At 36.4% G+C, this 26,374-nt stretch overlaps 1 protein-coding gene across 5 annotated transcripts in view; it reads right to left on the reverse strand.

The window, feature by feature from the left end:
• LOC125258749 (5-hydroxytryptamine receptor 4-like) overlaps window positions 1-26,374 on the reverse strand; it is a 209,375-nt gene that overhangs the window by 130,483 nt on the left and 52,518 nt on the right. The window contains exon 1 of one of the 5 annotated variants that reach the window (XM_048175760.1): window positions 20,429-20,812. The exons of 1 other annotated variant lie outside the window; for it this stretch is intronic. In XM_048175760.1, the coding sequence (XP_048031717.1) occupies window positions 20,429-20,504 (76 nt within the window). In that variant the 5' untranslated portion in view covers window positions 20,505-20,812. Of the gene's footprint in view, window positions 1-20,428; window positions 20,820-26,374 lie in introns of those variants that run through there. 3 more of the 5 variants (XM_048175763.1, XM_048175762.1, XM_048175764.1) reach the window with 3 other exon arrangements.

The raw sequence follows: 26,374 nt of genomic DNA on the forward strand, positions 1-26,374 counted from the left end.
CCCATTTAAGAGAAGAAATGCAATCATCACTGTCAAGTTTAAATGACCACACATCGACCGCTACACACATAAACAGGATATGAGTTCTGACATAATCTAATAAACATATACAGACAAGAAGAAATGACTAAAGCTAACAGCACCTGAAACAACCTGCCAAATGCCATTAATTTTAGCACAACACATGCCAAACATATGCCAAAATCATAAAACACAGACACGGTTTGTTCTAACTCAAAGCACCTTTTGATTTTTATTTGCTTGCAAGTGACTTCAAAAGCATTTAAAGTCCCCATGAAATCAGCTTTTTGGCCTGTAAGCTAATGTGCTCTAAAACAATGACAAAATTCACATTTAGAAAATATAAGCATTCAAAACTTACAGTCTCTCACTTCCGGCCAATATGGATCAATGATTTTGATGGCATCATGCACTTCAGCTTCTCATCAGATTTTCTGACCAATCAAACGCTCTATAGAATCTGAAGCATCCCGCCCCCTTTACTATAAATAGACGTTGAGGCTGCGGCTGAAATTGGTCACTTGTTCACACGTTTACTATTTTCTAGATGGTGAATGGCACATAGTGGGATGATTCAGACACTGTAAATACGCTTTCCATTGGGGCGAATGAAGTTGCGAATGAACGAGCGTGCACACAGTCTGCTCCGGTCCAGAAACACGAGAGCACAAAGCGGATCATATGCATGAGTCGGCATGTTCCAAAAATATTTTTTTGAAGCAATATGGAGCAGATTATAGGAGAAATGGTTAGAGAGGCTTTACCAAGCTCAATGGCTCTGGCCGAGCTGTCTGTGATTTAAAACGAAACGCTATTGGCTATTTTAAAAAAGGGAAGGAGCTGTTTGATATGTCCCGCCCTGTCTTCTTGTTTCAGTGGAAATTGCGTCAACACACTGAACAATGCTGTGTGTTTTAAAGCACTTCAGTGGGCCTTTAAAATCAGAGTGAATTCAATTAACTGGATGCTTATGAAATCTGAAAGCTACAGAAAGTGTTTGGCCCACAAGGGGCTTTCTAATCTAAAAATGGAAAAGAAAAAAGGCTCCTCAGTATTTACACTCTACGCTCCTCTAGAAGCAAATCTTCAAATCAGAAAAACTTATACATCACACAGTACAGTTTAATTAAAATATTCCTCATGTCAACCTTCAAATAGCATTAGAACTTTCACAAAGGACAAGCAGATGATTCATGTACAGGATGTAAGATGTGGATGTGTCATTGCTGCTGTTAAGTGATATTGGACAAAGAATAACATTTCATCTTTTTGCAGTGATCAATGGTTATATCTGTGCTGATATGGAGGATCATTGTGGTGGTAAAACTTTTCTTCTCTCTGCCTTTATCCATCTCAAGTTACACTGCAGTTTCAGACATGCTCACAGACCACGCCACATTTAGATATTGTAAGCTGGTGAAAAATGCTAGTTCTAATCTGATTGGCTGAGCACTGGTTGGATCTTTTTAGGGGAATGAAAATTAAAATTCTGTCATGCCTTGTTCTATCTATTCCAAAAGATAGCTTTGTGAGGGAAAATGAATCCTTTCTGCTGTAGCTCTCATATCTCATTTGTGCATGCGCAAACTGGGCTTGTCACGAGTCACAGCAGGTTTGACGTCAAACATCATTGGTTCTTGAGTGTCTCGTATGTGACAAGTATGAATATATGCAAATGTTATTGGTCTCATATAGGTTTGTAACGATATAAGAGAGAGAGAAAAAAAGACAGGATGTTCATTTTTGGAAGAACATTCCCTTTTTAGAAACACTTGCTGTAATACCAATATCGTTGAGAGCACCTGCATATTCAACTTTTGTTTTGATGTTAGATTTAACCTCCCCTAAATGGTTAGATGGTCCATTCAGGTCTATGTTGATGGTTCTTGGCCAGAATAACATGCAGAATATATCATATTTTATTCCACACAAGAGATGGCTGGATGATATTCAGTCAATATGAAACAGAACCTTTTTACTATTTTATTCCTCAAGTGAAACAGGATATTCAACAAGAAAAAAAAAATGTAGGACTTAATTTTATACATCAGGAATTGACAGGTTCATGAAAAGTAGGTGTTAGTAATAGGGAAATGAATGAAGGTTTCATGATGCCAGTCTAAAAGGAAGGTTATTACAGTGTCCTAACAGATTATGAATTCTTATTTGGAATAATGTGCACCAATGCTTATCTTTAAAAGCAATGCACACAGACTATATATACATACCGTATGTCAAAGAATACTGGAAAAAAATGTATCACAGTTTCCGCAAAAACTGTTTTCAACATTGATGCACCAAATCATCATATTAGAATGATTTCTGAAGGATCATGTGACACTGAAGCCTGGAGTAATGATGCTGAAAATTCAGCTTTGATCACAGGAATAAATTACATCTTAAAAATATATTCAGATGGAAAAAAGATATTTTAAATTGTAATAATATTTCACAATTTTATCAAATGACTGCAGCCTTGGTGAGCATCTTTAAAAAATATTAAAAAATCTTATTGATCCCAAACTTTTAAACAGTGTGTGTGCAGTATATAATATGGTAACACTGTAGATGTTTTACACCTAAGACACTAATCAGTGCAACGAAACATTCTTTCATGTAGAATAGATCACAGATGCATGACTCCTCTCCAGGTAAACTCAATCTCCTGGCTCAAAATTTGAAGGATCTTTTGAATTTCAAGCGTCGACTCAGCCACCCACTGAAAACTGAGATGGCGTTTCAAACTTTCCTCCATCTCAATAAAACAGGCCTGGCTGAGTCAGCCCTCTCTAGTGGGGAGATTGAATAAATGCTGGAGAGACCGTCTCCCAGATGTGAGGAGGGTCTCCAGCACCTGAGGTTCTCCCAGTATGCGAGTAATGAATAGAAAAAATGAGTGCAGAGAAAGGTTCTCCTTTCCAAATGAGTCTCATCGTTATGCCCGAGGCTGTGTAACGCTCTGAGGAATTTCAAATTTCATTTAAATGCAAATTTTGGGTTTAATGATGATCTGGGGCATCTACTCTTTTAAACCCCTGCATCTGCCCATTCTCTGGATCATAGTTTTAGGGCCATTCATTTGTCGTTGGTCTGCTCTATATTGCTTAGTTTAAAGTGTCAGAGCTGAATATTTTCATTTTCACCCTAAAACTAACAGATTTGCAACTGAGTCATGTGTTACTAATTGCTTACAATTTAATGCCAGAATGTCAGTAATAAGCCACGAAATCATTGCGCACTTTGTTCACCATTGTCCTTTTAAAGAAAAACGTTCAAACGTTGCCAAGACAAGTCAATTACTGTAAATAGCTTGTTTATTTTTTATAGTGTGCGCTGAATAAGAATGAAATGTTTTGTTAAAACATATGGACATGTCTGTTCAGGAATTGTTATGTAATTTCTTACTGAAGTCAGTCGATAGTGGTGAGTGCTGTAACGGGAAATAAATGATGGGAGATGAATTTCCCACAATAGCAGGTACAACTTAAACTGCACTCAAAAAACACTCAGCAAGCTGTTGCTCTTTAGAAGAGACACATTAAACCACTCCATGCAGCAATTACAGTGCAGTGACCACTAGTTCTTTTAATGGTAGAAAAAAAGAAAAGCAAAAATCAGCAATGATACTACTCAAATATCTTAAATATTATTTCTTTTAGACACTATTGTGATCAAATTCAGAGCAAAATTGAGAGAGATTTTTTTTTCTCATGAGAAATAGACCCCAATAATCTCCTAAGCGAGTTTCAGGAGAGATCTCACAATTTGTGTTCAGATCAACATACCAAAGTCAGAGATCTCAATATGAACTCATAACATTTTTATTTTATCATTATATTTATATATTATGCAGCATTCAGTATTCTGGGAGGGCTTCCATAAGCTATGATGGGAAGCATAAGATGACTCAGCCACAGAAAATTTGACCTGGACGAATCGAAACACGAATCTGGATTTTAGAAATGTATGTAAATATCTTCAAGTGTATTAATTCCTCTAGATTTCCAGGCCAAAACTGTATTAAACTGAGAGATACTCATGTTGATGGGAAATAAAAATGCAAATGCAAATAAAAACGAAACATTAATATATGTTAAAATAAATAGATTGTAATGAATAAAATGAGATTTATTATATATATGCAGGGTGCAATTTGTGAAAAAAACAGAGGGGGGATGTTTTGAAAAGTTGTTTTTTTTAAATGTGTTAAAAACCACAGTGGACCTATATACTATTTTTGGCAGCTGTTACAGAAACATTTTTACAAAAAATCTTCTGATTTTAACCTTGAGATTTGAAGTATTAGATAGCTTAGATATTTGCACCACTACAATGACACTAATAATTCTTCATTTCTGATAGAAATGCAAAATCAATCAGTAGTTATTAATAGAATAACGAGACACAAACCTTTACATTCAATCGCGTTTGGTCCCATTTATTTTTGATCACAGTGCATACACATACAAACTTTAAGTCCAAAAGTGCGCACATTTGGAGAAATGCACATTTACCTCAGATTTCATTAGATAGAATATAAGCCGGGCCATACGCAGGGTTTCAGTTGCTAGGGGGGTACGGGGGCATGCTCCACCGAGAAAATTTAAGATTTCCCTGGTGTACATATGTGCATTTTTAAAATGTTTTAAGGCCAACAAATTGGATAACAATAGCTTTAAAACCATGTCAACAAATACATGCATGCACAGTTTTGAGGCAGCTTTAATCGCATGTTTGGTAATTTCATGACTTAACTTACAACAGAACACTGACGGTCATTGCTCAAAGTTTCTTTTGCGCTTTATTTATGCTATAATAAAGTAATCATGGAGCGCGGCGGCGCATTTGCGCATGCAATTCTTGAGTGCCACGAGCACAGTATAACGGCTGATTGGACAGTCATGTTCATTTTTCTGAGTTTTACAGACATAGTCTGACATCATCTCATCTGACTGCAGTTCACTGTTGTTCAACTGAAACTCCCTCGTCGTCACCTAACGTTACTTTTTCCGCGCTCGTTTGACTTGCGCCTGGCGCTGAGGCGAAGTCGGAATGCGCGTCTGAAAAGTGTCCCGTTTGTTGTGGTCGTAAAGAGACAGTTCTATATAAATGCAGCGTTTTACTTGGTGATTTTATTTTTGGTATTTGATATGCTCTGTTGGTGGTTTGTGAAGTAGCATCACCCGGGAGGGATATTTTTTTATCCCCCCCCCCCGGGATAAAAATAATTCAGCAGAGGCAGGGATAAATAGACCAGAAGGGGGGAAATCCCCCCCGTCCCCCCCTACAAATCGCACCCTGTATATATGTGACCCGCGCTAGCAAAATGAGTCAGAATGTGTACGGGCTAATTTCGAGATACAGGCAAAACCAGCAAAAAATGTAAATTTTGGTCGAAATTGATCATTAAGCCCTCGTCTAGTGATCCCAGTGCTCCAAATAGCAATTAAACATCTATAAGTATCTTTGTTTGTATGTTTTCTGAGAGGAGTACCTTTCCTTTGACCATGAAAAATGTTGTTTTTCTCTGCTCTCTGCTTTTCTTAGCGCTTCCTCTCAGCACAAGTTTGGTATCGTTTTAAAGCGCAGCATTACAACTTTGTGAATATTCATAGTGAATTCTCGATGGTATGAGTCTGAACCAATGAAATGTGATTTTTACATCTCATGCTGATGTAAACAAAGCAATCTTACTCGCGCTGACTGACAGATCTGAAGCGTACACACAAAGACGCCTCAGACAGCGCACGATCCCGCTATACACTTATACACAGATATGTGTGTTATATATTATATATGTTTTGACTTGGTTTGTGTCAAAGTTGGTGGTATTACCAGGAATTTTAAGATATGGTGATTTTGTTTTTGGAACTTTCAGAAAACTTTAACTCGATTTTTCTTAAAAATGACTTTGCTGACTCTACCGACTTCAAACAGGTTTAGCTCAAGTCTGATTCCAACAAAGCACACATCATTTTGAAAGTTTTTTAAACAGAAAATGTAAGAATAACAATAACTCAATTTTAAAAATGTACTCATTGTGGCTCATTTTGCCAGCACGGGTCACATATAATAAAAAAATATAAAAAAAAACGTCTAACAGCAAGGTAATGCAAGCCCATTATGTTCATAGAAATTAAATACAATGCTTTTCACCAACAATAAACAGCCTAGTAGCAGCTACAGCAATCAGATCTCTCTGGCATTGCAGACACTACGCTGAACTTTTCAGTGAACAAGGTAATTTTTCCAACCTGTGATTAAAAACAACTTACCCTCCTAGTAAAGTCCTGATAATGCACAAATCCCTCCTTTAAAAGACTTTTATCAGACATGCAGAATGTAGTCTAGGTAAATTAGCCAGTGATTTCACAGGTCTTACTGCTTTCTAAAGAGGCCTGTAAATAGCCCTGACTTGTGCCAAAATCAAGTCATTTCTCTGAGAACAATATAGTCACCATATCTAATTCAATAGTGGATGGTTTTACGATCTTAACACCCCCTGGTATTTTACGACCAATTACCGCCCGTCTGGATTCCTTCATGTATCAGAGGCTGAGAGCAGAGTCCAAGGACTCCCGTATTGTGTAGCGTTTCCTTTGCGCAAACCACCGTCACCGACCACACACTCTACTGTAGGCCACAAGTTTATCAAAAACACAATCTCTGGCTGTGTTTCAGTACGACAGATGGCATTCAAGGGCATCAAAGGCAATATTTGAATTGTTCAAACTTGACAGCCTTTTTTGTGCATTATATAGGCACATTTGAAGCATTCAAGCCTAGTAGGCTACCACTTCGGTCACTGAACAAATTTGAATCTTTCAAACCCTACCTAGACAGCATTTTTTAGTATAACTGGCATGTTAAAATGCCCAACAATGCTGTTTAGATTGAAGCTGAATGGGCTCTGAAACAGCCACTGACTGCAGGGACTGTATGAACATGACAAAATCCAGAGCGAAGAAAAACTCGATACAAGACTCTAGTTGACGAATTATTCATCACAGCGGAGAGAGTCATTCTGAAAGCATGTCTTCTCAGTGGGTTTTAACTCAAGATGGACTGTCATTCTGTCCTCAAAAGCCCAGTGAAGAGCATTTCAGAAGTAGAAAACATGTTACTTTGTGTCTTGGAGTTTTACGGTTCAGTTGGTGAACACAAGAGTGTCCTTGCTGTGATAAACTTACTTTGCATTAACTCAAGGCAAGCTTATTTTGATCTATATCCACTTTATGTATACGCTAAACTAAAGTAAATGCTTTCACAGATTATATTCCTCAAACAGACCCCAAAGTAAAAGCCTTAGTAATAAACTAAGTTTAAATCCCAGACAAATGGGATTGTTCCAAAGCTGCAATGACTGCCTTAGGCAGGCAGAGAAAATGAAATGCTGATTTGAAATGAGCATGCTGATTGTCTTGCATCTTAAATTAATAAAGCGGATAAAATGTACCAAAAAACGTAATGCTCTTCCGATGTCCTCTGGCTAAATTATAACCTTGCAAAATGTGAGAATGAATGAGTGTCACATTCCTCCATGCAGCCAACAAATTTCCTCTGAGAACACACTCATATTACTATTCTGTTAACCAACTGAGGCTGTCCATGAGAGCGAGAGATCTGTTATTTGAGCCACTTATTATTTGCACTAAAGTGTAAAAGCAAGCATGGAATTTGCTGAAATTAATTTAGAATGTTTGCAGTCATCATTTGCATTCCGCTCTGTCTAGGATTGCTAACTTTTTACCACCCAAATATGTAACAAGAAATGGAATACTGGTGATTTCAGATATATTGTTGCATAAATTAAATGTGGAGGACAATTTAAAACTCGCTGAACATTTTAATTTTTTTATTTTTGAGGCTGTATTAATAGCAAGCTTTTTATGCAACAAAAAAACAAAAAAAAATCACTTTTTGCATAATTTGACAAAATTACAGCTTGATTGGATGAAAATATACTTGAAATGTAACTTGATTTTTCAATATTTTCTTCAAACATCTTGTCTCATAATTCATCTCAAGCATGATCTTTACTGACACTGTTGCCTCTCTCGTAAACAAGTGCAATTTAAAACAATATTATTCAGGAAAAACTGATGGTAAAAATAATTTGAAAATATCTAATAATGATTTATGCTTATTTAATTTTTGTTTAAATTATGAACATTTATTAGTTGCATTTTTTTATAATGGAATATTTTACTGTAAAGTATCTGAAAAGCTGCTAAAATAAATAGGGGCATGGTAAAGTTTCCAAGACAGTTTCACAGAGAAGAAGAAGAAGAAAATCTGTTAGTTTTAGTAAAAAATCAACAACTAAATCATGCAAATGTCCACAGTTGAAGAAACAAAACGCAATGTCCTGCCTAATACATGACAGTCTGCAACTCTATTTGTGTCCCAACACAAATTAAGATTCACGCAGATCTTATAAAATAGCATAGGTTTGAGAGTTTACAATCCGTATGTGTCCTTAAAAAGTTTAGGCAATCCTTTATTCTTCTTCACCAATAACTGTAATTATATGAAGGTCTTTTGTCATTTTCTGTCATTTCATTTCAGTTCATGGAGGGATTAATAATAGCAACCATGTTTCTCAGTTCTCCAATCTACTGGGTAGATGGAAGAGCAGAGATCTCAATTTGCAGGCATCCAAGGTGAGCTCCTGCCATTTTCATACATCAGTGAACGTGAAGAACCACTGACGTCAGTACAGATATTGCTCTAGCCAGCCTGTCTGGACTGAAATGGTAGACTAATCCTAGAGTTGTCAGTGATATTCAGTGACACTTTCAAATCAGTCCCATTGAAATTAGTATTACTGCAGATGTGTAGCATAGAGAATAGCTTGTGTAGTGGTGCACCGAGGTTAAAGGGTTAGTTCACCCAAAAATTACATTTCTGTCATTAAGTGCTCTCATGTTGTTCCAAACCCATAAGACCTTTGTTCATCTTCGGAACACAAATTAACATATTTTTGATGAAATCCAAGAGGATTATCCTCAATAGAAAGCAACAAAATTACCACATTCAAGGTCCAGAAAAGTAGTAGAACCTGGAAGTGCTGCAACGAAAATAGGGCATGAGAATGACAGTGGAGAGACGAATTTGTTGAATAAAGTTGTTATTTTTGTTTTGTTTTGCGCACAAAAAGTATTCTCGTTGCTTCATAACATTAACATTAACATTAACACTGTGGTCATGTTGACTATTTTAACTACTGTTGTTTTTACTACTTTTCTGGACCTTGAATGTGGTCATTTTGTTGCTTTCTATTGAGGATAAAAAACATATTTCATTAAAAAAATCTTAATTTGTGTTCCCGAAGATGAACAAAGGTCTTACGGGTGTGGAACGACATGAGGGTGAGTAATTAATGACAGAATTTTCATTTTTGGGTGAACTAACCCTTTAACTGAATGTAATCTTTAATTGAGTATGACCAAAGAAGTCGCTGTTACTACGCCAATGAAAATGACGACAAAAGATCTCATCACTGACCGCTCAATCCCATGAAGCATTGCAAATGACGTTAGTCTCCTTACACTCTCACCGCTTGCTTCAACACAAAATTAGTAATGTTGTGATTCATCTCAGAGATGGTTGGTTTGATTTGAAACTCTTTACTGAAGAATTTACTGAAATGGATAAAATGAATGAGAAAAATACTTCCAGGACAAAGACAGCTGAAGAAGTGGCAAATCACTGTAATGCTCTATTGTCTGCTTGCAAACCTCAATGCTTTTTGACAGAGAATTTGCATCTTTACAAGAATATTCTGAAAATGAATTGTCACAACAGAATCGCAGCCATAAAAATACTATGTTGGACAAATGCATGAATGTAAGAAGGAATGTGTCAAGCTATCAACACAGCTGATTCTCCTTGTTGTTCAGAAATAATTGTTACAGATATATAAAAAAAATGCATTAATGTTTTCTTTTCAATGAAGGGTATAGCAATCAAAACAGCAGTGCAGATGGCACTAGGTGACTGTAACACAGTTCGTAAATATGGGAAGAAGGAGGCGGGAACCGGCGAACATTCAACGTAACTTTAATTCAAAATAAACAAAGAACAAAACGAAAGTAATGCCGGCAGACCCTCGCGGACGTCTGCCGGCCACACAAACATAATAAAACGTAAAATAAAGTCCAGGCCTGGTCCTCTCTCGTCCTTCACTGTAGTCGCTCCTCCTTTTATGCTCCCGGAGCTCCTCCGTGAGGGACTCAAGGCTCGCGCCGTTCCCTCACGGCTCTCGCCCGCCCTGGTCGCCACAGTGACCTATTTTAAAGCTTTAGTTCTACATGTTAGACTAGAAAACCTTTATTACCTTTACCTTCTTTAGAATTACCAAAGTAAACCCACAAGAATTTCTCTCTTTTTAAATTGGATTTATAAAGCATAAGGCCAAATGATACAATTAAGGTCATGGACAAAAACATAAGGAAGAAAGTGATGTACTAGGCATCAAATACTGGCTTCATTTATTTCATTTACAACATGTTTGAAATATCATGCCGAGTTCACAAGGAATTATTTTTCTCTATATTTCCTTAGAATTACAATGACGTATAGGGATGTGTGGAACAGTAAAAGCTTCTTTTGGGTCGTTTGGGAGTATTTTCTTCCGTCTCCATTGTAAAATGAATGTATTTTTCTACGGATTAAACATTTTTGGGGAATTCATGTTTGTTTAAGTGAATTTGCACAAAGCAAAAAGCCACTCTGCATACCCCTTTTGTGCCGCTTCCAAATGGATTTAATGGATGAAGCCCAGAGGAGGGGAAAAAAAGGCTTGGGGGAATCCATTTTCACGTTGTGAAGTGGGCTTTAGCTCTAAGTGTTTATTTTCTGGAGTCAGCGGGTATGGAGGACGTGGTGGCATCTCATATAGGGGTTATAAAGCTGATGCACTTCTGCCAGGGTAAACTATGATGATTTCTCTCTAGCCTTTCTTCAGAGGTAAATACTTCACAGTTTGGTGTCTGGGATTCATGCACTCCTAGTCTAAGTGTCAGATGTGGAGCTTTTGGATTGCAGCAGACCTGGAATTCAGACTCTGTGCAAACTCGTGTGGAGAGCAGACGCAGCGAGAGGACTTGGATGGATTGCGGAGCGCTGTTTTTGTTAGAGTTAAAGCCAGTGTGCTTCATCTGAGCTAAGAAGGGTTTGCAGAAGCAAAGCGATGTGCAACGGGACTGCAAAACAACACACATGGATCAGGTACAAGCAGCTGGAGGTGCCGGATTTATCAGTCAGGTGGCAAGCTGCTCACTAACTCTAGCTACAATACCCCGTGGCATGGATTTACATATCCCCCTGAAATAATGACTTTTCTTGGAATCAGCTGAGATAATGTCAGCACATTGCTCTGCATGCATTCAAATGGCAATGAACAATGCATGGAAAATAAATTAGACTGTTTGCACAGAAAGGTCACCTTTAAGATCGAGCAGTTCATGTTTAATCGATTAATTAGCACACGTGAACATAAACTGGTTCTTGCATGGAAATAGAAAAAACCTTAGTAGAATATCAAGTTTGCTTTCTTTGGAGAGAAAGACAGCTTTATGGAGCCTTGGCAGCAGTAAAACTACTTGTAATAAAAACAACAAGCATAATTATTAAGGTCTACTGGTATTATGCAGAACAAATATTATCCTTACTGTGTCAATACCCTACTCATGTCAAACACTCATTGACTTCTGCCTCTATAAGTCATCTCGGATACTTCTGCAACTCTGCCTCCCCACCATGCAAATTAAAGTAAGATTTACATTTGCATTGGTTACGGCAAGACAAATTGATCTGATCTAAAGCATACGGAATGTTTTAACATTCCCGAACAAACCGTATATTTCTTCTATCGAGTTCAGAGACGACTGACAGATAAATCAGCGTCATGCTCAGCCACATTTACGCAAGCCAGGAGAGCATGCGGAAGCGCAAGTGCTCCGTTCCCTGGTTTGTTTTCTGTCCACCGGCAGGCGAGAGCTGACAGCAGCAGGCTTGTTTTTTTTCAAATCTCCCAAGTAGCCTCATATCAGTGTTGTCAGCCAGTTCGCTGCACGAACAGAGCGAGACTCTAGTTAATGCTTATTTTTGGTTAAAATAAAAATCATTGTGCAACTCTGGAAAAAAAAAAACTCCTATTGTGTTTTATAAACAAACCTAAAGTGCGTTTCCTGAACTAATGTGCACACTGAAAATCAATGTCAGATGCCTAATTGTCTAGTTTTGCATCTTTGTTACTATTGATTTCCATTAAGCACACGTTCAAAACAAACTCAAGTAGTATCTTGGAAAATGGCCCAGATGCTACCAAATATGTCCTATCGTTTCAGTTCACGGAGTGGATGTTTGAGCGAGCGAAGCCAAAATTCAAAACATATGACGCCTTAGTACACACATTTGGTGAAGAACAAGAACAATTTGAAATAGTTGAAGTAATAGTGTAATTGTGTCCATAAAACAGCTCTGTTTAGTATGTACTCCAGTGCTGATGTCTCAGAGCCACTGTAAAAAATGTACTTTCTCAAAAAATAACTAACTAAAGCCTTTTAGTCCCTCTCAAAGTGCAGCGTTGGTAATAACAGTGCTTTCGTGGCTCCAGCACTGCAGGAGATGGTCTGCTGTGATCTTCTCTGATATGCACTGTAATGCTGGTGGACATCATAAGGCTAATGAAGACAACTCCAGGTGTTTCTGTGGGTTCATGCCTCCTGTGAGTCCCACTCTAATGTCATAGCCATCAGTCCTCTGATAACTCACACTAGGCGCCAGAGCCCTGGGATTTTTTTCAAAGCTGTACTGTATGACTGAGAAACTGTAATAGGGATCTTGTTCAGGAACATCAATAACCTGCAGGATAAGAAGGCTGTTAAGGTTAAGGACACTCGAATATGTACGCTTGAATATGTATGCATAGCGTAGTAAAATCTATTTAAAATACATTTAATTCTCTAATCCATTAACATACTTATTGACATATCAGTTAAGAATTACTGATATAAAATTATAATTAAATTTTAGTAGAAAATTAGTTGTTCCAACACTCTAAAAAATGCTGGTTTTGGGTTGAAAATGTACAATAATACAGTGATTGGGTTGTTTTAACCCAGTGGTTGGGTTAAATGTTTGCCCAACGTGCTGGACAGCTTTATTTAACCCAACTATTGTTTAAAAATCACTATACAACTGGCTTAAGATGAACCGAAAATATGTTGAAAAATTTAAAATCAGACACATAATTACTAGAGGCAACAATAATACTCAAAAGGTGAACATTTATTGATAAGCAATTTAATAAATATTTATTGTTTAATTATTATTCATTAAACTTATTAATAAATGTTCATTTCCAAGATATTTTGGGTTAATTTTAAGCAAATAATACATTAAATTTTACACAATAGTTAAAACTTTAAATAAAACTATCCACCAGGTTGGGCAAATATTTAACCCAAACAAACCAATCACAGGGTTTGTCCATTTTCAACCCAACTTGGGTTGTTTTTAACCCAGCATTTTTTAGAGTGAATTTAGCAGACTTTAAGTATACCAGTTTAGTATACCAAAATACAATTGCAGGGTATTTTTTATTTAGCAGATAAATCTGTAAATGTATTTGTAGTACACTTAGAGCTAAATAAATGTATATCAAATACATTTTTTTTTTTTTTTTTCACAAGGGTATATGTTTATTAAATATTTAAAATACAAAAAAAGAAAAAAAAGAAAACAAGATTAACTGGAAATAGGGTGATTCTTCTCATATTTTACAGCATATCAAAACACCTTCATAGGTTTACAGCATGAAATGTTCCTTAGTAACATGTGACACATTTAATTACATGTTATAAATCTAATTCTCATGCTGTTCTCTGTGATTCCAAGAACAACTATGGGTTGCAAAATGTTGTGTACATTTTAAAGGTGCCCTAGAATTAAAAATTGAATTTATCTTGGCATAGTTAAATAACAAGAGTTCCGTACATGGAAATGACATACAGTGAGTCTCAAACTCCATTGTTTCCTCCTTCTTATATAAATCTCATTTGTTTAAAAGACCTTCGACGAACAGGCGAATCTCAACATAACACCGACTGTTATGTAACAGTCGGGATCATTAATATGTATGACCCCAATATTTGCATATGCCAGCTCATGTTCAAGGCATTACACAAGGGCAGCCAGTATTAACGTCTGGATCTGTGAACAGCTGAATCATCAGACTAGGTAAGCAAGCAAGAACAATAGCGAAAAATGGCAGATGGAGCAATAATAACTGACATGATTCATGATAACATGATATTTTTAGTGATATTTGTAAACTGTCTTTCTAAATGTTTCGTTAGCATGTTGCTAATGTACTGTTAAATGTGGTTAAAGTTACCATCGTTTCTTACTGTATTCACAGAGGCAAGAGCCGTCGCTATTTTCATTTTTTAAACACTTGCAGTCTGTATAATTCATAAACACAACTTCATTCTTCATAAATCTCTCCAACAGTGTGTAATGTTAGCTTTAGCCACGGAGCACTATCAAACTCATTCAGAATCAAATGTAAACATCCAAATAAATACAATACTTAGCGATTAGACATTCTGCATGACGAACACTTTCTAAAGAACAATTTTGAGGGTTATATTAGCTGTGTGAACTTTGTTTTGCACGAGCTCCGGGGGCGGGGAGCGTGAGCATTTAAAGGGGACGCAGCCTAAATCGGCTCATATTTAATGATGCCCCAAAATAGGCAGTTAAAAAAATTAATTAAAAAAAATCTATGGGGTATTTTGAGCTGAAACTTCACATACACATTCAGGGGACACCTTAGACTTATATTACATCTTTTAAAAAGACGTTCTACGGCACCTTTAAGTAATTAGAATAATTAGTAAAAGTAAAAGGCCCGGTTTCACAGACAGGGCTTAGCCTAAGCCAGGATTAAACCTTCATTTAGGGTATTTAAGTAGCTTTTATGATCGTACACCAGAAAAAAACATTACTGGTGTCAGGGGCGTAAATTTCATCTGACAGTAGGGGGGGACAATAAACATAAAATTTCTTAAGAGCAATTTTTGAAGGGGACACAAATAACACGGCCAAAATTTTACTTATAAAGAATATATGTAATGTTACACAGAAGAAAACCTACTATTATTAGTGTAGCATGGAGACTGCCATTATGCTCATTGTTTCTCTTTGGTTCAATGAAAAAACTGACTAAATTGGCCAAAATATTCTTCAAAATCTTATATATATATATATATATATATATATATATATATATATATATATATATATATTTATTTTTTTTTTGAAGTTGTTTACAACCAAGTCACCAAAATACGATGAATACCAAAGTCCCTTTTAGTCTTTGTGAATACACACTGAGCATAACCGAACACACAACAGTAAATCTATTAGCCTTATTACAGTTCACATATTCTTATCACAATGTTAATTGTTGTTGGTGGGGGTGACTTATCTTATAATATCCAACAAGCTATGGTAAACAAGCTAGGTAACATTATAATCGCTAAAATAGCGGACTCACAGGAAAATAAAATAATCAGTTATCATCTTTTTTGTTGTTGTTATGACTAATTACTCAGCACCGTCAGCATTAAAAAGAAAATAATCACTTCATCCGATGTTTTTGAATAAAATAGCCTTGAGAGCCGACTTACTGGAACTCGTCTGTCTGTAGAACTGTTCTCTCCCGCCGGCGCCGCCGGACTTCTACAGAATCTCCACACACGCGAGTGTGACGTGCGCCGTGGACCAAACCACTGTGAGGCAAGGGAGGGGTGACTCAAAATGTTTCTAAACTTAAAACGCCCGTTTGCGTTTGTATTGCTTCACTACTTACATAATTATTTTAAGTTTATATAATTTATGTACAATACTTAGCGTGGTTATTAATTATATATTTTTGTGGGGGGACAGCACTCAGATAGGGGGGGTCCTGACCCCCCTGTCCCCCCCGCGATTTACGCCCCTGACTGGTGTGCATCTTGAGACAAAACAATGGTACTGATTTATTGTAAGGAATGTAAATTCAAGTTGCTTTCAGTTAAAACAACCCAAACATTCATTTTAGTCTAGAACTAGCTTAAGCCTTGTCTGTGAAACCGGGGGTAAATGTATTAATACAAACCAGGCGTGTTGGCACCGACACATCCAACCAAGCTGTCTTCATGTTACCGTAACTCTTAAACCGTTTGTGCTATTGTAATAATCCAAATTGCTGCAGACAATAGACAACATTGGCTTTTCGGCAATAAATGGGCTATTACGGTAATTTTGTGCCTTCCGTCAGCAAATAGCAGCCGCTTTCAGGGAGAGGAGGATCTGAACGGAGAGATATGGAGCGCAGCAGTTTAGGGAGTTTTGGATTGCATTAATAATAGAAGAAACAAACAAAAACATGGTGAAGGAGTACACAGGCGATTGGGGTGATTTTTGATAAGACTTGGGAGAAGGCTAAGCGAGACTCTTTCGTATTTAGCGTGTGAATCTGTATAATGTGTCTGTGCATGTAAATGTATGCATGCATGTAAGGTGAATTCAGGGTGATTAGGACACTTTTCCAAGTCATCTCAATGGCAAAAAGTGATCACCCTGAATTCACCCTATAAGTGTGCGTGTATGAAAAAAAAAGTTTTCCTGAATGAAAACTGTGCAACCCAGCGTAACAAAAAGACTTTTATATATGTAATATAGTTACATTTTCAAGATTGAACTGTTAGATTCTTTCGATCATCATTTTTCTTTTCTTTCAGAAAATGTTCTATTTACAAACTCAACATATTAATGGTCAATAACTGTAATTTATTGAAAGCCATTTTTTTTCTGAAAAAAATGACACCTTGCACTTGAAGATAGCACATTGTGTGAGAATACAACAACATAATATATGAAAACGGGCTATTTTAGCTTCAGGTTCTAAAGGGTTAAAAAAATAGTTTTGATAAATAGACAAAGAAATGAGACAAAACTCAACCCCTTGTTAACATCGAGAGAATCGTGTCGGCAACTCATTAAAACTTCCTAAAAGTCTTTCTAATACTGCAGTAATCTAAACACTGAGAAGACCATTAATGGTGCTGTAACACATTGTGATTGACAGCAGTGAGCTGGATCTTCAAGTTTTTTTCTGAGACCAATTAATAATCTTTCCTCTACAAGCTGTTCAACACCAAGGACTGAGAATGAAATCACCCCAATCACTTCGGTTACCCAAACTCATTAATCCTTAAAGATTTCTTATGCCAAAACTGAAGCATGTTCAACATGGCTCCCAAAGAAAACGCAAAACTTTATTCAATGGATTTACACCTTTGGCCCAGAAAGTGCTTAGACAAAAGAGAAAATTGATTAGGAAACGCAGGAAACGCAAAGAGAGCCGCATGTTCGCATTATGCAGCCGAGCTTCACCTTTGTTTAAAGGCTCAGCACAGGGCTCTAATGCAATGTAAAAGAGAGCTTATTGATCTTCTGGCTACAGACCCATTCTAAGCCATCTATCAAAACACATTCGTTCCATGCTTGGCACTCCAATATTGACCGCTGCATTCACTATTGCATAAACACAAATTGACCTTGGACCCCTTTGGATAAGTGATGAACTCCTCCCATTGCTAACGGTCCATATATCAGCACAGAGGACTCGTTTCTGCACTCTTTTTTAGGACACACTACACCCGAAGCATCCCACCAGAGCTTTTCTGAATGATCTGTATTTGTATTCGGGTCACTGACGAATAAGGTTTTTAAAAGTGTAAAAAAAAACATAATGGAGATATAATTAATTTTGAAGTTTTATTAAGTGTTAACAATGAGATTATGTGGTTTTTATAATCAATTAACACTACTTTTGTTATTTTTTTACAAGATGGACAAAATTTATCACCAAAAAAGTCATTCGGTTTAATCAAAATTTCGGTTTCACCAAATGACATTTTTGGTTATACCGAATGACGATATTTTCAAACAACGCTAACAGGCTGATATCTTGCTATCTAGCTAGCAAAAGGACAATCAAACATTTTATATACTAAATATGCAATGTTTTTAAAATATTACAACATTTTCCATGTTTTATAGCGGTTGCACCGAATGACCTGATGTTTCGGGACATGCGTATGAACAAGTCAAAACATGAATTTTTCAAATAGTGAAAAGAGAGTTAGTTACTTTGCTTCACAACCATGTGGTCCTTTACAGGTGTCTGAATGATGTCACATCCTGTCACATGATATTGACCGCATGACTTGATCCAAAATGGTCCCTTTATATTGGTTACTCCAAATGACATCAATGAAATTAATTTTTCCGGACATTCTTTCTCATAACAAAGCAACGACTTCTACACATAATTTTAATACCATTTTGCACTATGTTGATATATGATGTTATAAAATCATGCCAGAATAAAAAATATATACATTTATTTAATTTTAAGATGAAAAATTAAATGGCTGTATTGGCCTTCGGACGGTTAAACCGAATGACCTTTTGACACTTTAAAATCTTTAAAATACCTTTATATGTAGCAAAATAATAAAAGAGATCTAGTTGTACTACCTTACATACTTTGAATGTCATATCTTTGTTTTTTATTATTATTAAGGACAAAAAAATGTCCAGTCGTGTCATTGATCTCTTCATTTAACATCAAATGAAAGCTTTAAATGAAAAAGTCACCTGCAAAATGCTGCAAAGAGCATGATAGATGATATAAGGTATCTGTTTCGAAAACACCCCAAAAAGTTTTGCCTCTGACTGTGGTGAACTAAAAAAGCTGCTGGTTTTATCAAGTCGGGCTTCGGCATACAAACTTGAGAAGGTATATTTTGGAGAATAGTGGTATGTTCACGTACATGCCTGTCTCTTTAGGTATTGTCTTTATCAGGGTCTTACAAATTTGGTTTGCTTAGCAATACAAGAAAAGTAATAAAACAAAAACCTTTGAATGCTGATAAACCTTCAGTTCTTTGAAAGCTCCTGAAGTACGGCTTTATGCATTTATTATTATACGCTAGCTGTACACTATTAGAAAGAGAAACAATGCTGTTGGATTTCCTCATTTGAACACTATTTATAGAGGTCAAAGTCTTTAGACTTAAGAATGACTTATTAATATCGACAAATCTTTTTCTGAAAGTCTCATTTAATCAGGGCACGACCGAGTTCATAAACACGTAGTTGGGAGCATATCCTTCGACAGCAACAGCCAAAGTCTGTGTTTGTTTTATAGGGAACGGCTCTGAAACTCGCACCTGATTGTCATCTCATTGATTGGAACCTCAAACTGAAATTACCCTCTTTAGAGAGCTGATTATTCCACAAGTTCACATACTATTACTGGCACTTGCAAATAGATTATGAATAAAAACACACTCTGTGACTTGGCTCATAACATATTACAGTTATTCAAAAGGGTTAAAAACTTTCCATCGCCACAGGTTTACAATCATTCATATATCAAAAACACAGACAACTCTATAAAGTGTTCACTTTCTTTTCTCTCTTTCCGCGCCACTGGAGAAAGCCTGGTGATGGAGAAAGAGCGCTTTCCAAATGTGACAATCATGAAATTACCTTGCCATTAAATTCACCGAACTGTCAGCATCTAGCCAACACAGCTGATTATGTTGATTAGCCACTAAAATCCAACAGGACTATTTGAAAAATAGATCTTGCTATGCAAAAGCTTAAGTTGTATTCAGATAAAAACAGTTTCAACAAAATGATAACATGATGCTCAGTTGATTCATCACATGCATCAATATTTAATGGACGCTTTAATTAATCCACATTTCAAGCACCTGAAAGTCACACCATCTTAGGTCAGTCAAGTTGCTTATTGCACCTTTGGGCAAGGTACACAGATCCACTCTGTCCTTAGAGAGAGTTTGAGTAGATTACATAACGATATGTCAAATATGAATATGACATTTGTATTAATGAATAATAAATGACATTCACAGACATGGGAAGCACTAACAGTGTTGTTTACGAGCCACTTGTTGTGTAGAAAATGAACATAAAAATATGTATTTTGAATGTAGTTGTTTCTCATTAGAATATTATTGAACGAAATACCACATAAGTTCATAAAAAAACATGCTTCACATCCTAAGAGCTGAAATTGACAAATGTGAGAATGCAATGTCTCTCAGTTTAGTGTGATTTCTTTATATAAAAGACTGTGTGACAAATGCGCGCATAATTTAGTAATAAACTCCCATATAAGGACACTTTTAAGCAGTGTACGATTCATAGCAGCCCAAACATTTCGGTGTATTCATCTTTAGCACAGAAATAAGTGAATAGTTTTCAGTGTTTCAGGGCAATTATAAAGCGCGTTAATGATGAATGTATCACTCACCATTTCTGTGAGGAGCACGCGGGTCAAAACCATGGCACGAATCAAAATCCTCCTCAGGAAATTTACATCCTCGCATGGAAGAGAGTCTCTTACAAGAAAAAAAAAAGACTTTGCCGGGTTTACGAATGGTCCACTGTCGGTAGTGGGCACAGTTGTGGGAGTTTAATGTGTGACGGTAATGTCAGCGCAAACTAGATACGCGCGTGAGAAGCGCGCGGGCAGTTCCGTGGCACTACGGTCAGTCCGACAGAACCGAGCGCGAGCGCCCTGCAGTTTCCACAGTGAAACGCAAACTGAAGTCTCAAGTCCCTCCTCTTTCACACCACTTCCACCTCCAATGTGTCTATTGCCCTTTTCAAGAAACTCGTGCCCAGTGTCGTTGTCATATGTACAACAACGTTGTAGGAAGCGCGCGCGTTTGTTTCAACTTGGTACACGTGATATTGAACAATTTTTAAAAAACAGGGTCTTTTCATCTTGCTTACAACGAGAACGCATAATAAACTTTCCCCCTGTACAACTACATACATAAACTTATTTGTGAGGTCAATGCAAAATAAATGATTAATAATGATAATTTAGAGGTTTTTGTGAAACTAACTCAAATTGCTCATGAGGAATGTGTCATTAGCTCATTATAGGTAAGCATCAGCTATGATAGCTTTATTTACGTTATTACTAAATATAAATATATTTATTTAGAACATGAACGTGATATTTACCATTACCAATTAATATAGGAATATTCATTTTCACAAATACCTTTTTAATTCAAATGCCTTTTTAATGTAAATGCTAGCAAAAATCATTTCATATAATGAAACCTTGCATTTGATTAGTCTTTCCTTGAATTAAATTCAAATGAAGATAAAATACTGAATAAATATAACATTTTAAAAAAACTGGACCTACTCATTTTTGACTGTGTGTTATAAACTACTTATAATATAGTTGTAATGTTATGACAATGTACATTTCCAGAACAAGAAGGCATTAAATATTTCACTTAGAAGCGGTATTGAGGAAGATAAAGACAATAAAGGAACTGAAACAGCACACAAATGAACAGAAACTGCAATGAGACCTCAATAACTCGCATGTCAGTCTTTTTTCCCTATTGTTGCAGTTAAACATGGATTTGCTCTCAACTCCCTTGATCCTCTCTATCTAACCTTTTTAATCCACGTGTCTCACAACCTCTGTCAGCTTCTCTAATCTATATATAGTTTAAAAATATATAGGCGTAGGCTATCTTTGCTCACAAAGCGTGAAAGGCCAGGTCCAACAACTGTGTTTACATAGCCACATTATGTGACAAAACTAAACTATTAAGAAAACATAGTTGTAATAACCAGCCCTGATGAAAAGACCAGCATATGTTGTGATTTGAATGCTGATGTGATATTATCCTGTAACCAACCTGAACCAGCAAGGGTATTCGTATTTATCCAAGATGGTTTTAAAGCAGGAATGGGATTTATAGGAATGAAATATATATATATATATATATATATATATATATATATATACGATCAGGTATAACATTATGAGCACTGACAGGTGAAGTGAATAACACTGATTATCTCTTCATCACGGCACCTGTTAGTGAGTGGATATATTAGGCAGCAAGTGAACATTTTGTCCTCAAAGTTGATGTGTTAGAAGCAGGAAAAATGGGCAAGCGTAAGGATTTGAGCGAGTTTGACAAGGGCTAAATTGTGATGGCTAGATGACTGGTTCAGAGCATCTCCAAAACTGCAGCTCTTGTGGGGTGTTCCCGGTCTGCAGTGGTCAGTATCTATCAAAAGTGCTCCATGGAAGGAACAGTGGTAAACCGGCGACAGGGTCATGGGCGGCCAAGACTCAGCGAAGGCTGGCCTATGTGGTCCGATCCAAAAGAAGAGCTACTGTAGCTCAAATTGCTCAAGAAGTTAATGCTGGTTCTGATAGAAAGGTGTCAGAATACACAGTGCATCACAATTTGTTGTGTATGAGGCTGCATGGCTGTAGCGAAAGCACCAACAGTGGACACGTGAGCATCAGAATTGGACCACGGAGCAATGGAAGAAGGTGGCCTGGTCTGATGAATCACATTTTCTTTTACATCACATGGATGGTTGGGTGCGTGTGCATCGCTTACCTGCGGAACACATGGCACCAGGATGCACTATGGGAAGAAGGCAAACTGGTGGAGGCAGTGTGATGCTTTGAGCAATGTTCTGCTGGGAAACCTTGGGTCCTGCCATCCATGTGGATGTTGCTTTGACACGCACCACCTACCTAAGCATCATGGAAACAGTATTCCCTGGTGGCTGTGGCCTCTTTCAGCAGGATAATGCTCCTGCCACAAAGCAAAAATGGTTCAGGAATGGTTTGAGGAGCACAACATGAGTTTGAGGTGTTGTCTTGGCCTCCAAATTCCCCAGATCTCAATTCAATCGAGCATCTGTGGGATGTGCTGAACAAACAAGTCTGATCCATGGAGGCTCCACCTCACAACTTACAGGACTTAAAGGATCTGCTGATAACATCTTGGTGTCAGATACCACAGCACACCTTCAGGGGTCTAGAGAAGTCCATGCATCAACGGGTCAGGGCTGTTTTGGCAGCAAAAGGATATATGCCATATATATCCCCTCACAGTCTTGTCAACAAGACCTTGTTTATGCGGTAAAGAGTCAAGAGGCCATGAGAACTGGAGGTCTCCCTATATTATTTCCTGGAGAAATTAATGATATGTTTGAAAAGACTTCATTAAGACAGCATTTTTCCATGTCCTGAGCCTCACACATTTCCTTTTCTCTTATTCCAGTTATTTCTCTCCACGACCGATATTGCTGTCCAGTCCAGTCATCAGCCAGACAGGACCATTATTATGCCTCTAGTACTCTGTCTTGCCATATATAAATGTAAGGCACTTACTAAATCAAGCTTGTGTGCCGAGACTCAGCATGCTCTCCTCACAGTAGAGTTCAGTTCACGATATGTATTGAATGGCACTATTAGTAAGCCTTCACCTTAGACCTGCTCTATACCGTAACATATTCTCTCGCACAAAGTATATAATTCAATTGCATTTGGATCTTTCTGCTCTTTCATGCGTAGAGCCAAATTACTTAGGCACCTATTCATTGTTCTTGTGAAATCTCACTCCCACTCCTCCTACAGAGTGATACGAAAATTGAAAAAGATTCCTCTTCAAAACAGTCACTTTTCTGTTCTGCACCTGGTACGATGCCTCTTGCGTTACTAGAGAAATGTGCAAATGCTGGTATTTCTCTTCATTATGGAAAATAGGTCGACTGCTTCCCTCTAGGTATGTGTAAAGGGTGAATGAACAGCCAGTACATTCAAATGTTAGTCATACATCTTTCATGATTGTGTGTGCACCTGTTTGTGCTGACGTGAAGTATATATTTAAAGTTTGCTCTTGAAACATCTTTATGTTTATGTTTTTACAACTGCATGTGAATGCAGATATTTCTAGCTACACGAGCTTGAAGGAAGCACAAGTTAGTTACTTTTTTAATTTATCTGTATCAACTGATGTTAGATATTTAACTGTGCATGATAAATGCAATTAATTTATTTAGTGGGAAAAAAGTAATATCAGCCATTTAACAGTTATCAGTCTTACATGAAAATAATTATCTGCTTATTATTATCACCAGAATTTTAATATCACTGCAAGCTTAATTTCATGTGCCATTAATATGCCAGGACATAATTCATACCACAATGCAAGAACTCCATTCTCAGCATTTCTGCTAAGGGTGCTATAACAGTTATTATCATAAAAAGAGGGCACAACAGCCACAAAAGGGCATCATAAAATGACAAATGGGACATTGCGCCATTTTGGATTATGTCTATCACTTATAGCCTTATTAAGGTGTTAAAGGGATAGTTAACTCAAAACAAATCATCATGTTCATGACTTTCTGTCCTCTGCTGAACAGAAAAGAAGATATTTTGTTGGTAACCAAACTTGAGGACCATGGACAAAAACACTATGACATTTCTCAAAATATCTTTTTTTTTTTTTTTTTTTTTTTGATGATGATGATGATGCAAAAAAACAAAACAAAACAAAACAAAACATTTAGTTCCCTAGAGTACACTCTAAAAAATGCTGGGTTAAAACAACCCAAGTTTGGTTAACCCAGCAATTGGGTTGTTTTAACCCAGCGGTTGGGTTAACATGCTGGTTAGATTTATTTAACCCAACTATTGTTTAAAAATTACTGTATTACTTGCTTAAAATGTATGTTGGAAATTAACATTTATTAATATGCTTAATAAATGAACATTTATTCATTTTTAATGAATAATAATTAAACAATAAAAATGTATTAAATTGCTTATTAGTCCACATTTTGATTATTATTGTTGTCTCTATACTTACACTCTAAAAAATGCTGGGTTAAAAACAACCCAAGTTGGGTTGAAAATGGACAAACCCAGCAATTGGGTTGTTTTAACCCAGCGGTAGGGTTAAATGTTTGCCCAACCTGCTGGGTAGTTTTATTTAACTCAACTATTGTTTAAAAATTACTGTATTGCTTAATTAAAATTAACCCAAAGTATGTTGGAAATGAACATTTATTAATGTTCAATGAATAATTATTAAACAATAAACATTTATTAAATTGCTTATTAATAAATTTATATTAATAAACTATTAAACTATTAAATTTATATTAATAAAATATTAAAGCTTATTAATAAACATTCACCTTTTGTCTATTATTGCTGCCTCTAATTGCATCTGGTTTTTAATTTCCCAACTATTTTGGGTTCATTTTAAGCTAGCCATATAGCAATTTTTAAACAATAGTTGGTTTAAATAAAACTACCCAGCAGGTTGGGCAAACATTTAACACAACCGCTGGGTTTGTCCATTTTCAAACCAACTTGGGTTGTTTTTAACCCAGCATTTTTTAGAGTGCATGGACAAAAACACTATAACATTTCTCAAAATAGCTTCTTTTTTTTTCTTTTTTTTGATGATCCAAAAAACAAACAAACAAACAAACAAACAAAAAATATTTAGTTCCCTAGAGTACACTCTAAAAAAAAAAAAATGCTGGGTTAAAAACAACCCAAGTTTGGTTAAAAATGGACAAACCCAGCAACTGGGTTGTTTTAACCCAGCAGTTGGGTTAAATGTTTGCTCAACCTGCTGGTTTGTCACCAAAAAAGTGTTTCGGTTTAACCAAAAATTCGGTTTTACCGAATGACACTTTTGGTTATACCGAATGACGCTACCCAGCACGTTGGGTTAAAACAACCCAATTGCTGGGTTTACCCACTTTTAACCCAACTTGGGTTGTGTAGCATTGAGTGTACACTCTAAAAAATGCTGGGTTAAAAACAACCCAAGTCGGGTTGAAAATGGACAAACCCAGCGGTTGTGTTAAATGTTTGCCCAACCTGCTGGGTAGTTTTATTTAAACCAACTATTGTTTAAAAATTGCTATATGGCTAGCTTAAAATGAACCCAAAATAGTTGGGAAATTAAAAACCAGATGCAATTAGAGGCAGCAATAATAGACAAAAGGTGAATGTTTATTAATAAGCTTTAATATTTTATTAATATACATTTAATAGTTTAATAGTTTATTAATATAAATTTATTAATAAGCAATTTAATAAATGTTTATTGTTTAATAATTATTCATTGAACATTAATAAATGTTCATTTCCAACATACTTTGGGATCATTTTAATTAAGCAATACAGTAATTTTTAAACAATAGTTGAGTTAAATAAAACTACCCAGCAGGTTGGGCAAACATTTAACCCTACCGCTGGGTTAAAACAACCCAATCGCTGGGTTTGTCCATTTTCAACCCAACTTGGGTTGTTTTTAACCCAGCATTTTTTATAGCATTGTGTTAAAATTTAACTTCGATTTTAAGGGAACACCAAATGTTCATGAATTAT

Source organism: Megalobrama amblycephala, linkage group LG23 (assembly GCF_018812025.1).
Source record: "Megalobrama amblycephala isolate DHTTF-2021 linkage group LG23, ASM1881202v1, whole genome shotgun sequence".
NCBI lineage: Eukaryota > Metazoa > Chordata > Actinopteri > Cypriniformes > Xenocyprididae > Megalobrama > Megalobrama amblycephala.